General features: G+C 44.6%; 1 protein-coding gene across 1 annotated transcript in view; it reads left to right on the top strand.

Annotated features, from left to right (window-relative positions):
* EPHA1 (EPH receptor A1) overlaps positions 1 to 12,781 on the top strand; it is a 33,983-nt gene extending 21,202 nt beyond the window's left edge. The window contains exons 5-18 of the mRNA XM_041469478.1: positions 644 to 799; positions 1,716 to 2,048; positions 3,238 to 3,362; positions 3,465 to 3,624; positions 6,149 to 6,245; positions 7,021 to 7,076; positions 7,355 to 7,477; positions 7,581 to 7,766; positions 8,198 to 8,259; positions 8,648 to 8,857; positions 9,440 to 9,589; positions 10,231 to 10,424; positions 10,741 to 10,896; positions 11,759 to 12,781. Coding sequence (XP_041325412.1) covers positions 644 to 799; positions 1,716 to 2,048; positions 3,238 to 3,362; positions 3,465 to 3,624; positions 6,149 to 6,245; positions 7,021 to 7,076; positions 7,355 to 7,477; positions 7,581 to 7,766; positions 8,198 to 8,259; positions 8,648 to 8,857; positions 9,440 to 9,589; positions 10,231 to 10,424; positions 10,741 to 10,896; positions 11,759 to 11,837 — 2,087 coding nt within the window. The 3' untranslated portion in view covers positions 11,838 to 12,781. The remainder of the gene's footprint in view (positions 1 to 643; positions 800 to 1,715; positions 2,049 to 3,237; positions 3,363 to 3,464; positions 3,625 to 6,148; positions 6,246 to 7,020; positions 7,077 to 7,354; positions 7,478 to 7,580; positions 7,767 to 8,197; positions 8,260 to 8,647; positions 8,858 to 9,439; positions 9,590 to 10,230; positions 10,425 to 10,740; positions 10,897 to 11,758) is intronic.
* Positions 12,782 to 14,767: the final 1,986 nt, after the last annotated feature.

Here is a 14,767-nt window from a genome sequence, read left to right on the forward strand (position 1 = left end):
GAGAATGTGGCTACTCATTTTTGTAGAACTGGGAGTAGAAAGCATGTGTCACCTATTCTCTTGCAGTCTGTGTTGGCTCCATAGCCAGTTACACTCGATGCTGTGAGGTGAACTGATAGCTTCCTAGATATCCCCCAGGGCCCTGCCAGGCGATGCTCTGGCGCAACACTTCAAATCTGCAAGATGCTTCTGCTAAAAAGCTTACTGGCTAACTCATATGAAGTCAGCAAGCAGAAGACTGAGGAGTGCAAGGATTTGTAGCTACTATTCTTATTTGTGGTGTGGAAAGCTTGAAGGACAAGGTGGGGACCAGTCTGGGTTTATATTGGAAGATGTTTCTGAGGTTGACTGGATTCTGTATTCATACAGCATCTGTGAGGAATTAGATCCCCCTGCTTCAGTCTGCAAGTCCTGTCATAATACTGATGCGACCTTGTGTTTGCATCTTCTCTCTATCTGCTCTGAGATGATTGATCTAGGTGTGCCAGGTGTCCAGATGTTCCTTTCAACCTAAATATTTCTGTAAACTAAAAAAATGGAGGCAGATAAAGGAGTGTTCAAGAAGCTGAGAAAACTGCCAGGCAGTTTTTTGTTGATCTGGGTTTATTGGTTATGTTATGTTGGCTTGCTTGTCCTTCCACAGCCTGCCAGCGAGGGTTCTACCGCCACTCCCTGGATGCTAAACGCTGCCTGAAGTGTCCCCCCAACAGCTTGTCCAACGAGTCAGGGGCTACGTCTTGTCCCTGCAATGCAGGCTTCTACCGAGCGCCTTCGGAGGGCCAGAACATTGCTTGCACCCGTGAGTCGCACACAGAAAGAAATAACAATATCCAAACAGGCTGGGGGATGAACTTACTGAGAGCACCACCACAGAGAGGAACTTGGGGGTACTGGTGGGTGAAGAATTGGGCATGAGCTGGCAGTGTGAGCTTGCAGCCCAGAAAGCCAAGTGTATCTTGGACTGCATCAAAAGCATGTGGCCAGCAGGGTGAGGGACGGGATTCTCTTCCTCCACTGTGCTCTCATGAGACCTCATCTGGAGGGCTACATCCTGGTCTGAGGCACCCAGTACAAGACAGACTGGGATCTATTGGATCGGTCCGGAGGAGGGCCCTAAAAATGATTGCAGGGATGGAACATCTCTCTTATCAGGAAAGGTTGAGAGAGTAGGGGTTATTCAGCCTGAGAAGAGAAAGCTTCGGGGAGAGCATCTTGTAGCCTTTCAATACTTAGTGGGGTCTGCAAGAAAGATGAAGAAAGGGTTTTTATACCAAGGCCTGTAGTGACAGCACAAGGGACAATGGTTTTAAACTGAAAGAGGGTGAATTTAGACGAGACACATAGAAGAAATTTTTTATGAAGAGGGTGATGAGACACTGGAACAGGTTGTGGGTGCCCTGTCCCTGGAAGTGTTCAAGGCCAGGCTGGATGGGGCTTGGAGGAGCCTGGTTTAGTGAAAGGTGTTCCTGCTCGTGGCGGGAGGGTTGGAACTAGAAGATCTTTAAGATCTCATCCAACCCAAACCATTCTGTGATTCCGTGAACAATGATATGGGGGAGAAAACAAAAGGTTGGAAAATGGGAATGAGAGATCAGAGAGGGAGAGGCTGGAGTGGCGAGAGGGCTCCATTTGAAGTGCATCAGGAGATGGGAAGCTGTCACAGAACTTTGGGCATTAACAACTGGATCTAACACTTCCTTCTGTGCTCCCTGTAGGCCCACCCTCCGCTCCCCGCAATGTCAGCTTCTCCCTCCTTGGCACCCAGCTGAGTCTGTGGTGGCAGCCGCCCAGTGACCACGGCGGGAGGAAGGACCTGACTTACACAGTCTTCTGCCAGCGCTGCCAATTCCTGTCCTGTGAGCCCTGTGAGGCTGGCGTGGTGTTCTCCCCCAGTGCCTCTGGTCTCACGAAACCTGCAGTGGATGTGGATGGCCTAGAAGCTTACACCAATTACACATTCACTGTGGAAGCCCATAATGGTGTCTCAGGAATGGGTCCTGCTCCACAGAGAACTGCTCCAGCTGTCTGGGTCTCAGTTGGACATGCAGGTTAGCAGAAGCAGAGAGAATTTCTTCCTGCTCATCACGAAAAGGAAGAGGAATCTCTGTGAATATTTAAGCTTTCTCCATCTTCTCCTTCTGCCTGACACATGTGTTGGTATGGTATGATAAGGGTTCTAAAGTACCTCTGCCTCTGGCATGTAAAGTCCATTAGTCATATTCCTTGCAAATCAATGTAGCAGTAATCATTATCCACCCAGAGCTATGAATCCACCAAGAAGTTAACAGAGATGAGGAGGATGAAGCCCTCCCTGTCACACAGCCTAAGTATTGTTACCTGTGTGACAGGAAGAATGAGGGCTGTGTCATGAAATATTTCCTGTGACTCAGATATTGCAAAACACCAAACACAACTGAAACCTTGGTGTAACTGGAAAATAAAAGGTTTGAAAGCACGTAGGGATGAAGATGTTAAATCTTGACACATTTCTGTAGGTTAGCTTCAATCTGGCTAGTTTGGCTGTCCTGTAAACTTTCCAGAGCGCCATGAAATGTGATTATAGAAAGGTGACATCACAGTGCTCAACAGCCCTTGGTGCATTCCCCAGGTTCTAATTTAGTAACAAAATATGACTTTTCTTCCTGATGCTATGCGGGGGCAGCACAACTCTGAGCTAGAAAAGCAGAGCTACTTTTGGCTTGCCTCATCACTTCCTGATGAAGATGAAGGACAAGGAGAGAGCCAGGCTTAACTCCTCAGTCCTTGCAGACTCTTGAGAATTATCTTTTTATTCATGAACAGCATGCATTTGCAGTCAGCTGAGAGATTTTGAGCATTGAATTTCACTGTACCCTTATGCAATGCAGCTGCATTCATAAATCATTACATAGGGTAGCTGTGCTGCTGCTGTAGGAGCATAAAATCCTGATATTTTTTATTTCAAATTGGACACTTTCAGTGCAGTTCTGGAATAAATGTAATTTCTTGGAACATGGATTCTGTTTTGAGAGCCAAACACAGTTATGCTTCCACTGTTTGGGCAGACGCACACTATTCACAGAAAGCAATTAATTAGAACCAGAGACCTCCTTTCCCTTCCACCACACAAGAAAAATTGACAGTGGCAATGCGACTCAGTTCCAGTCGCATGGTATGACCAGAGCTTCTGGTGGAGAGAGGACATAGTTTGCATTGTTTGTATTTCTCCCTCATGTTCTCTGTTCTCTCCCACTGCAGCTCCAGTGACAGTATCCCAGTTTATTCTGACACAGAGAGATGACAGTAGTCTTTCTGTTTCTTGGCTTGCCCCACGGCAACGCAGCCGGACCTCAGTGGAGTATGAGGTCATGTTCTTTGAGAAGGTAAGGCCTGCCTGGTTTGCTCTTCCCCCTTTCACCCAAAGGGGTGGAAGTGTCCTCTTGTTCAGCATGCATTTGTTACTTGATCCTGTTTGGTTCCTGCAGGGGGAGGAGGCACGTTACACAGTGAAGCACCTTCTCGAGCCGAATGTCACTCTGCGAGACCTGCAGCCAGACACAGCCTACCTGCTCCGTGTGAGATCCATCACACCCCTGGGGCCTGGGCCCTACTCCCCGGAGCAGGAATTTCGCACCCTTCCACCAGGTAAAGGCCAAGCACTTGTATCTCATCTGGGAGAAACTCACTTCCCCATCAGATTGTACATTCTCATGGTACATGGATCTCTTTTTGTGCTCTGCTGGCTGTAAGGCAAGACACCACTCTCCTGAGTTCCTTGTCACCAGAGCTACGCCTGTTGCTTTGTAGAGACAAAAGACATTTTTCTTGTTTCCTTGTCATCTTACAAAATTTGCTTGCACTTTCCCCTTTAGACCTGATCTGTCTCAGTTTATTGTGTTGTACTGGCATAATACCTAACCAGACCTTCATTTAGTTCTTGAAAGACATTTTAATTTGGCTAATGTTTCTAAGTTTGAGTGCTGGTCGAATGATTACCATATGCCTCCTTCTGTGTGCCAGTTACTAGTGAAAAGGAGAGCTCAGAGAACCTCAGCTTTTTTTTTTTTCCAGCTTTATCAGTTCCACTGTATGTAGCCCAGCTCCTGAATGTAGCTCTGCCCAAAGAGATGGTATGTGCCACTGAAAAAAGTTCTTCACCAAAGTACAATGTGTAGAAGGCCAAGCTGTCAGGGCCACAAGAAGACCTTTCTCCTGTGTCAAAGAACATCTTATATGGGCGTGACACCCAACCTCCTCTTTCCTTGGGTCACCCAGAAGCTTCCCCTTAATCTAAAGTTTTCTCTAATGGAATTTGCTCTCTCTTCATCCCACAGACTCCTATTGACCCTATGGATAACTTTAGAAAAGTGCTGCATTTGAAAGACTAATTTTATTGTCATGAAATAAGGATACGAGGAAGAAAGCTAAGGCATACCTTAATGTAACTAAATAGTTAGATTAACAGTGTAAAAGCTGATAAGGAGTTGGGATATCATTATCCCAACTCCTTATCATGGAATGTAAAGGTTGGACCCTTTTAGGCACCAGGAGCTTTTGGCAAAATCTTCATGAAGTCACAGTGACAAATGATGATAACAAAAATGTTTAACCAATTAAATAATGTACTACACAGGCCCTGTGAAAAATATGTAAATTATCATGCAAAATTGTTTTGATTAAGAAAGAATAAGTTAGAAAATACTTTCATCAATATTATGCTTTATTTCAAATGAAAGTTAATCATGTTATCGTGCCAAGACAAAGGTATTTTGAATATGAAAGGGATTAAAAAGAAGTGCCAGCAAGGTTTCATTTGAGGGTTCTTGTTTGATAATACTAGGAGCATTTTTAACTGTTATAGTCTAGAAATATTAGTGTAGGAGGATTTGCAAAAAGTGGCAATTTTGTATTTAAATCTGAATTTGATAATTTAGATCTCTTAAATTCCTGCAGAAGTCCTGTATATCTAAATGCTTCTCCATTTTATTAATAAAGATACTATTTCACTTTCCAAATCTTAGCTTTTTGATTTTAACAAAACAAGGACATTAGCTCTGTCTCTTGATTTCTGCTTAAGTAAGCTGATGGTTTTTAATAATTTTAGTGGGATGAGTCAGAGGAAGAATAACTAGTGTTAATTAGGCTTTATGGATGCTGGCCATTCGACTAGATGTTAGGAAACACTTTCCCACACAGATCTGTGTATCATTTGTTCCTTGCTTTAAAATATTTTAATTTGTTTTAAAAAATTATTTGTGGAGTTTTTTTCTTCCGGATGTTTTCCTAAATCTCTTTTGGAAAAATATTAAAAATTATGTAGAGTCTCATTACTTCTCAATTAATGCATTTTAAGTTTTTAATTTTGTTGGGGTTTTTTTTTTTTTTTTTTTTGTTTTTTTTGTTTTTTTTTTTTTGGAGGGACCTTAATAAGTTTTAAAAAGACCAGCAGAGGTAATATAGCATTTTCTCTGATTAATTCAAATGTACTCTGTGGAAATGCCTAGCTTTATCTTGAGAACCTAAATGGAAGGAGACAGCCTGTGTTATGTGAACACTCTCTCACAGCTATCCAATCACAGAATGAAACCACTTGATTCTCAGTTTTGAGAAAATAGGAATATGATAGACTGCAAGTTTGTAAGTCAGTGCTTATTTCAGGAGTCCTAAGCAGTGAGGGGCTTTTGTTAGGGTAATTAGGCAAGGGACCAGCCCCAGATATTGATGGGAGGGGAGCGTATAATTAATTTCATAAACAAGAAGAGAGTCACTTTAGACTGTTGAGGAAAATCATGTCTTTGCTTTGCCATAGTTTAAATCAGCAGGAAGAAGGGCCTGATCTGAAAGGATTGTTGGAGAGAAGTGGGGGGAAAGGAACATCTGTTCTTCACTTTTGAAAGTGTAATGGAATTTAAGTAGGAAATCAGACATAGGGATAAATTACTCAACTGGAAGACCAAGACTGTAGATAAGAGTCAACCAGATCACCACCAGAAGGTGCTCCATGCACATGAATAACAGTGTGATGGGACTCCCATCTGGTGGCTCTGCTGCCTGGAAGAAAAGGGTCTGTAACTTGCCTAATGCCATTAACTGGTGGAAGCCAGGTGGTATGTTCCAGGCAAGTACATATTGGTCTTAAGTGATATGGCCTCTCTCTTTTTTCCTGCAGACACTGGAGCTCTGTCTGGTGGAGTCATAGTCTCTATCATCTTTGGAGTTCTCCTATTTATTGGTCTAATTGTGGGATTTTTCATGTTTCGGCGAAAGTAAGTATTGAATTTTGTTATTGAGAAATGTATAGATGTAGGAATAGTGGAGCCATGGGAGCTTGAGAAAGGGAGGCCCGGATTTCTCACAGAATATTGTATAGGCCAAGGTTAGTTAGAGAAGAAAAACACCAGCATGCTGCAGCAAGATGGAAAGGGTCTCAGTAAATAATTTTGATTAGCAGGATTGGAGGGATTGATATTGTAATATAATGTTTGCTGTTGGGAACAGAGGAATATGTTGCGATTTCTCAGTTTCGTTATAATCCAGCAGTATCATATTGTTATCATGACAGAGGACTAAAAACATTGTTATGGTACAATCGTTTCGATAGCTGCTGACCAGTTGAGTGGAAATACATGTGTCCAGTAATTTCAAACCATTTTCCTTATACTGTTACTGTTGGGGTCCTTTACCCATATACAGAATTCTACTTTCCTTCTCAATGTCTTTAAGGCTGCTGTTGCTTGGTTTTAAGAAGATCAGATATTCTACTGACAGCCTATAAAACCCATGAAATAAACAGAAATTCATCTGTAACTCAGCACAAAACTCCTTCTATGAAAACAAAGCTCTATTTTTTAAATGTTAATGAAGCATCACATTTTATTGCCGGCTGTACTGTTCCAAGTAGGGGCAGTGTCTGGTCCCGCTTTGCTCTGTGCTACCCTGAACTCTATTCCTAACCAGCTAGGGCAGACATCTTGGAAGTCTTGCTTTTCCCTTTGCTATTTGCTGACCATTTTATTTTCACAACTCTTTTTGATGTTCCAGGAGGGCTCGTCGGAGACACGCACGGTCGGATTACAATACTTCGGGCTTTGAGCGAGGTGAGTTTCAAAGGGGTAATAAAACCAGGGGGAAGCCTAGAATGTGTTGGAAGGAATGAAAAGAAACATTAGTTTGAAACCAGACACTGGCATGGCTTTTCTGGTGTAATTTGCCTCTTCCCACAGCAGTTCTACTCTTCAACGTAGGTTTGGTAGATTTTTTTTTGCTGTCATTGTCAGAAGCCCATGGATTCACTTCTGCTTTTGTAGTTATGCTTTAAAAATGTTGTCCAAAAAGTTGAAAAGTTAATTTGCTCTTTTGTTTTCCTTTACCACAGAGAAGGTCTGGTTAAAACCCTATGTAGACCTGCAACCCTATGATGACCCCAGCAGAGGTGTGCTGGAGTTCACGAAGGAACTGGATGTCTCTTGTGTCACTATGGAGAATGTGATTGGAGAGGGTGAGTTACTTATTGCTCTCCCTGTCTTTCAATTTCCCCACACTGTTGTTTTGTTGCCTATCTCTGAGTTCGTCTGTGACATTTTGCCTCTGGTTGTCTTCAGGGGAGTTTGGGGAGGTCTATCGTGGGTCCCTGCGACTCCCGGGGAAAGAACGTATTGTGGTTGCCATCAAGACTCTGAAGTCAACATATTCAGACTCACAGTGGTGGAACTTTCTGCGTGAAGCAACAATTATGGGGCAGTTCAATCACCCGAACATTGTGCGTCTGGAGGGAGTTGTCACCAAAAGTAAGTAAGAGTGTGTGAGAGAGAGTCCTGGGATAACAGCAGAGGCTGGCACATATCTCAGGCCTTTCTTAGAGACCTTGCTGTCAGAGAGACTGTTCTGGGAGAAGACAGGCATTGTCATGTCAGAGAATGAGGGAAGGAGGAGAGGTGTGGATTTCCAACAGAGTCCTGAGGCAGTGTTAGGAGGGATCTTCTAGAGCTGGTGAGTAGATGAGAAGTCTGGATAGGGAGGGATGCTGCAGGGATGTGCAATACAAGGAGGAGCACAAGATCATTGGGAGATGTATAAGGAGAAGGGGCAGCCAGCTGTGCCAGTGGAGTGGGGGTGTTAGCTGGGGTTGGACGTGGTTCTCTGTGTTGGGGAATATGGAGAGCTTTGAAAGGCATGAGTAAAATTTGAAAAAGGCTGAAACCCTCTTGTCTTCCTCAAGGGAGGCCAATGATGATCATCACTGAATATATGGAAAATGGAGCACTGGATACTTTCCTCCGGGTGAGAAAGTTCAATCTGTAATATGCTTGTGTACTGCCAGAACTTGCACTTGACCTGGATTTAGGGCCCTAAGATAAAACTAGAAGTAAGATCCAGACATCCAGTTACTTTCTACTTACTGACGTTTGCAGTGTCAGCAGCAGAAGCTTAATGCCATCCAGTTTGTTCAGCAATGAGAGTGGCGTCTTTGGTAGTTGAAATGCAACTGCTTAATGATGACTGGAGACCACCACCAGTCCCTTAGTGAGAACCTGTTGGGGCCTTTGGGCTGCAGCACTGCTTTTTTGCTTGTTCACCACTGCCCACTTTTGTATGTTGATAAGGTCAGTGACTAGAAACCAAGTGGATCGATGTCACTTCTCTCACTTCTTCTTCTTCTTCCATGCAGGAGAACGAGGAAAAATTTAGCCCTGTGCAGCTTGTGAGCATGCTGCAGGGAATAGCCTCTGGCATGACCTACCTTTCAGAACACAATTACGTGCACCGGGATCTGGCTGCTCGCAACATCCTGGTCACACGCAGTCTCCAATGCAAGGTGTCTGACTTCGGTCTCTCCCGAATTTTGGAGAATGATGCAGAGGGAACCTATGAAACCAAGGTAATGCAAACCCAGTCTTTCAGCCTTGTGAATTAACTGTAGGCTCTGAGGCAAACCTGTAATAAAATTGCAAGTCATGGTGTGGATGGTTCAGAAGGTGGTGCTTTAGTCTCTGGAATCCAGGTTGATTTTTTTTGCTAAGAAATTCAGAGGGACTGTGGTGTTAAAATGAGAAGCAAAATAAGAGATCTGATCTCTTGGACTCAGTTACTAAACCAAGCTTTGAAGATAGCCTCGCTGTGATCAGAGTTTTGGACTAGAGTCATCTCCATGTCTCTTTCAATGAAAGTTCCAGTAATTCTAATGTATGGTGTCCTTCAAAGCAGGGCTGTGGCTGGTGTCAGGCTCTTACTCCCACAGCAGAGGTTTTGTGTAGCGTTCAAGTGAACAGAGGGCTTAAACTCATTTACTTTCCAAGAATATTTCTCTCCTTTTGAGAAATTTCCCTGTGGTGGTTACATGTCACTTCAAATGAAGTGGGCTCAATCTCTGAACCACTTTGTAAGGTCCTTGCATGAAAACACTGGAGAAACACAACTCAGTGATATATGCTGGATACACTATGTTTCTGCTGTTTTACAGGGTGGTAAGATTCCTATCCGATGGACAGCCCCAGAGGCCATTGCTCATCGCATTTTCACCTCAGCCAGTGATGTCTGGAGCTTTGGAATCGTCATGTGGGAGGTGCTGTCATTTGGTGACAAGCCATATGGGCACATGACCAATCAAGAGGTAACAAACATTAAGTTCAAGAGCTGATTTAAAAGATAAACGAGGCATGTGGGAAAAACTTTTGTAGATCTACCTCAGCCTGCAGTGTGTTTTCCTCCCTGCTTAAAATCAGTGCAGCCAAGTCAAGGGCAATAAGTATTGACGTGTCAACAGCAAGAAGCCAGATTAAAGAGTGTTTAAATCCATGTCATTTAGAGCCATGGCATTTGGATCTGGGGATACTTTCTATTGGTTTTGTTTTCTCCTTCCTCTGGCTCTGGTGCATTATGTCTGGTCTTATTCTAGCCTCAGCACATGCTGTTAAAATTATTCTTGAGAGTCTGGTTCCCCTTCTCTCACTGTGCCAGGACCATTTGGTCCTCACTTTTCCTCACTTCTCATGAACATGTCCTGTGTGGCATATGGGAGCTAAACTAGTAAAGGACTGAAAACACATGCATATGCCACTTAAGTTTTTGGCATCCCTTAGGTGTTTTGATCCTGTGCCGTGCTGCCCAAACCCTGTGTTTTATGTGTGTAATCTACACCAACCCCTCCCTGGCTGCACATTGTGAAGCGGTGAATGGCTGCTCCCTGAGGTCTCTGGCTCCTCTTCTGCTCTCCCTGCTCTTGGCCAGATTTCTCTGTGTCCTTCTGTGCAGGTGATGAAAAGCTTAGAGGACGGGTACCGGCTTCCCCCGCCTGTGGATTGCCCATCTATCCTCTACGAACTCATGAAGAGCTGCTGGTCACACGATCGGATGAGGCGGCCTCATTTTCAGGAAATCCGGGCACAGCTGCAGCATTTCATCTCAAGTCCCCAGCTCCTCCGGCCTGTTGCAGACTTTGATCCCAGGTAAGCAGGCAGTCACCAGAGGAGGAGGGGTTAACTGGGCACTTCACCTCCCTGTCCCAGGCAGGAGGAGAGGCAGTGAGAGCCATGCAGACTGGAAAGATGCACCTTGCGTGCGCTGTGTGCAGAAGATAGTGGTCATCTCTGTCTCCTGGTGACAGAGGGCAGAGCCATTGGCCTGCTCTGACCTCAGTGTGCAGAGAGCAGATTAGCTGGCTCAGCCCTGGCAGAGGGTGCTCGCTTCCCCTTTGGTTACTGGCTCCCAGTGCTGTCCATTTCAGGTGGTTGCCTGCCTAATGAAGGGTTTCTGTGTCTCTAGGGTAACACTCCGTCTCCCCAGCTGCAGTGGATCCGATGGCATTCCCTACCGATCCATCCCCGAGTGGCTGGAATCCATTCGCATGAAGCGCTACATCTCCAACTTCCGCACTGCCGGCCTGGACACCATGGAGTCCATTCTGGAGCTCACTGCTGAGTAAGTGCAGCCAGGCTCCCACAGGGCACCTCAGGCTGTGCTACAAGTTGCTGTGCTCATCCCTGTGCGATCTCAACATGCACTCAGATTTACTTGGAAGGCTTCTCTCCTTCCTTTTCCATGCAGTTAAATGGAAGTGGACTGGCTTTTTGACCTAAAAGGGAAGAATCAGCCCAGAGCTCAGAGCAGCTCAAACTGTGAGACAAATTCCCCAATTACCCGTGTCCATGCTTGAGGCTCTTCAGGGGTCTTCAACTGCTCTGAACTTACATGAGACACAAACAGCAAGGGGAAAGAATAGATGGCAAACAGATCTCTAACCTGACCGTCTCCCCACTCTTGTAGGACTTTGTAGGATAGTTTTCTTGCCATGAACTCCACATAGACTAGTGATATCCCCCCCACTCAATCAGCCAGGCACTGTTGTGTCATAGAGTAAGTCTTTCTGGGCTCCTCAGAAGGATTCAGAACACAGCTGTGTTATTTTGTCAGGGATGTTCAGCCAACTCCAACCAGGGCAGTTACATGAAACAAATGAGCAGGTTCAGACCTGCTGAAGGGTTGAGACATGGCCCCTATCACAAAGATGATTTAATCACAAGTCCTGATTTACTGGGAGCACAGGCCTAGCCATGAAGTAGAAGAGGTCAGTTGACTGGGTGGGCAGAGATAGTCAGGGGAGGGCAGGAATATCTAGAAGTTTCTTCCCTCTAGAGAAAAGGTAGGTGCACTAGGAGGCACTGAGGAAAAGGAAGCTTTCTCAACTTATGCTTGATAACTGTTTCTGCCCTTACCCACATCCTTGTCCCTAATGAACAAGAATAGTAATTAATTTTTTCCTTTCTTTTCCCATTTCCTTCAGGGACTTGAAACAGATGGGAGTGTCACTTCCAGGCCACCAGAAGAGGATCTTGTGCAGCATCCAAGGCTTTAAGGAATGATCAGCATTGCATTCTTAAGCTTGAAAAATGCCCATCCTTACCAGATATCACTTGGAATCATTCCTATGGCAATTGCTTCCAAATGAGTGACTGGACAAGCAAAGCAAAACAACCAGAACTGAAAAAGCTCATGAGGCAACACCACCTGCTCTCATTTCTGTTCCCCCTTGCTTTAGCTCTACAGCAGCCATCAACGTTTCAGAGCACTGGTCTTAGAAAATATTCTGTTTTCTGCAGTCGACTTCGTGCAGCACTAAGTAGGCCCTGTAGTCCTCATACTGGACTTTCAGACCCTCAGTATATCACATGCAATACAAAGTGGGTGGAGAGTGGTGGATAGTGTTTTAAGATTGGAGATGAGGGTTCAAGATAGACTGGGACATTCAGGGAGCAGGCACAAGAATACAGACAGGTAGAGACAGGGCTCATTCACTCCTTGGCATACATTCCTTCTCACTTCAGCACCCTTCTGTCTTTCTTATTTTGCATCAGGAACAAACTATTCAGTCTTCACAAGGCTGCTGGTAAGGCATGTATTTTTTAATGCAGCTGTTCTTGCCATGAACACCACCCTGTGGTGTACCTCTTTCTTGGGAGGAGAAACTGGGAGTAGAAGCACACCCCACTGTAACTTGTGTGATCACATCACCTCAGTGTGTTGCTGTTTTGCACATGCACACTTCAGTGAGGAGATTTACATCTCTCCAAACTGCTTAATACCTTTTCTTTTGCTGTGGACAGAAAACCCTATATGCATCCATTTTTCTCTGCCCCTTTTTAAAAGAGACAATAGTCCTGTTTGGCTGGAATAGGGTATTTGTAACAGAAAAATGTGTAGGTGGTCTGTCTTATTCCTTCTCTGTGGAGGAAATGTTATTATTTATCAGATCTTAAGACAGTTATAGTCTGTAAATAATATTTTGTAAATAAACCTGTGGCAGAGCAGGCTGTGTTGGAATTCTTTGGCTTATTTCAAATGTGAGTGAGACCTTCAGTATACATAAGTCCCAGCAGGGTCCTTACATCCATCTTTAGTTGTTTCAGCCAATGGTCTTTGCCCATTTAACTGCAGATGTAAAATGGAAGTGCAATTGCATTAGGATTAAAGGATACCTTTGCAGCTGATCACTTCAGATTTTTTTTCAACCCATTTATAGGCATATCTATCTAATGTCCACGTCCATTGTTTTACAGATCCTGTGATTATTCCTAAATCATAAATATTAGCAACTACTGTTATGTTTGATGACATACATTTCTCCTGCGAACTAGACTGTCCAGGAGAAAGTCTTAGGAACATCAGTGAGAATTCTTCTTTCTCCCATTCGGGAAGAGTAGCTTCCTGGACATTTATTTTTCAAGTCAAAGTTGGTGCAGGTGAGTGCTACACATTCAGCAAAGTGACTTGCTAGAGATAACAGTGTTTCCACAACTGTATAACGCTCTAAGTTCTTAAGGCTGTAAATTAACACTGCTGCTTCTGGGAAGGCCTTGCTTAACTATAGTTGACAGGAGGGCTGAGAAGCAGAGATCCAAAGAACTGCAACCTGATGCAAGAAAGCTGGTTTCTATTCAACACAGACCATGGCTACTCAAGTCACTGCAACTATAGCAGGAGAGAGAGCTGAAAAGCAAAGCTCTGAGTTTTTAGTGTCATAGTGTTTACTGTTATCAGTCTTAGCAATAGATATTTTTAACATGAAGTACAGGTAACCAGTAAAGTTGCTACCTGGCAGACACCCTGGCAGGTAAGCCCTGGTGAGGCTGACACAAGATCATGAGCTTGTGTCACTCACATGTAAACTTTGGCCTGTCACTGCAGGTGATAGAGAAGTGGGAGTGGTTGTTACATCGGGTACTTGTGCTGCCACGGAGGGACCTTAATAGGGGGCAGAAATGAGAAGAGATTCAGGAAGTTGAAGCAAGGGAAAGGCAGAGCCTCACAACTGGGGAGGAATAGTCTCATGCACCAGTACAAGCTGGGGACTGGAAGGCAGCTTTGCTGGAAAGGAGTTGCTGGTCATTGTGAACAGAAAGTTGCACCTGAGCCCTTCAGCAAAAGAAGACAACAGCACCTGGACTGCATTTCAGCAAAAGCATCACCAGTAACTGGAAGGAGGCAATTATTCCTCTTTATTTAAGCATTGGTGAGACACCTGAAGTACTGTGTCCAATTTTGGGGTTCCCAGTACAAAAAAAAGAGTAAAAACTTAATGGAGATAGTCCAGTGAAAGGCCAGTGTGGTTTTAAAGGGATTAGAACATCTGACATACAGGGAGAGGCTGAGAGAGCTGGAAGCTGTTCAGCCTCAAGAGGAGAATGTTTGGGTGGCTTTTATCATTGTGTATAAATACCTGATGGGAGTAAAAAAGGAGCCAGACATTCCTCAGTGGTATCCAGTGAAAGAAGCAGCTGTGAGAACGCACCAAAATGTAGTACATTCCGTTTGAAGGTGAGAAAAACTTACAGTGAGAGTTATTAACACTGAAACAGATTATCCAGGTCTCATGCTTTAAGGTATTAAAAAGCAACCTGCTCTGGTTGACCCTGCTCTGAGCAGGGAGGTCCCCTCCAAGTTCAAGTGTTAGGAGCTGCTGAATCAGCTGGCCTGGTAGAGAAAAGGCTGTTCGGTTCCATGTCCTCAGGGTACAGCCAGTAGCAAGCCTGAGCATGTATTCCCAATAGGCACTCACGCACAGAAAATCCCCAAGTCTATAATGTGTGCACGTCTATAAACGCGCACACTGTACATGACTGGCCGGAGGCAGAGAGCAGAGCAGACATGCAAGCACAGCACAAACAGCCTAATCCTCTTCCCGGCTCTGGCTGATCAGGATGAACCTGTTAGAGGGAAACACATGTACACAATGGATCCCTCTAGTGCCCGAGACCAGCCATCCAGCAGCTGTGGCTCCAAGCCCTGGAGCCTG

Source organism: Pyrgilauda ruficollis, unplaced genomic scaffold (genome assembly GCF_017590135.1).
Source record: "Pyrgilauda ruficollis isolate IOZ18807 unplaced genomic scaffold, ASM1759013v1 scaffold235, whole genome shotgun sequence".
Classification (NCBI taxonomy): domain Eukaryota; kingdom Metazoa; phylum Chordata; class Aves; order Passeriformes; family Passeridae; genus Pyrgilauda; species Pyrgilauda ruficollis.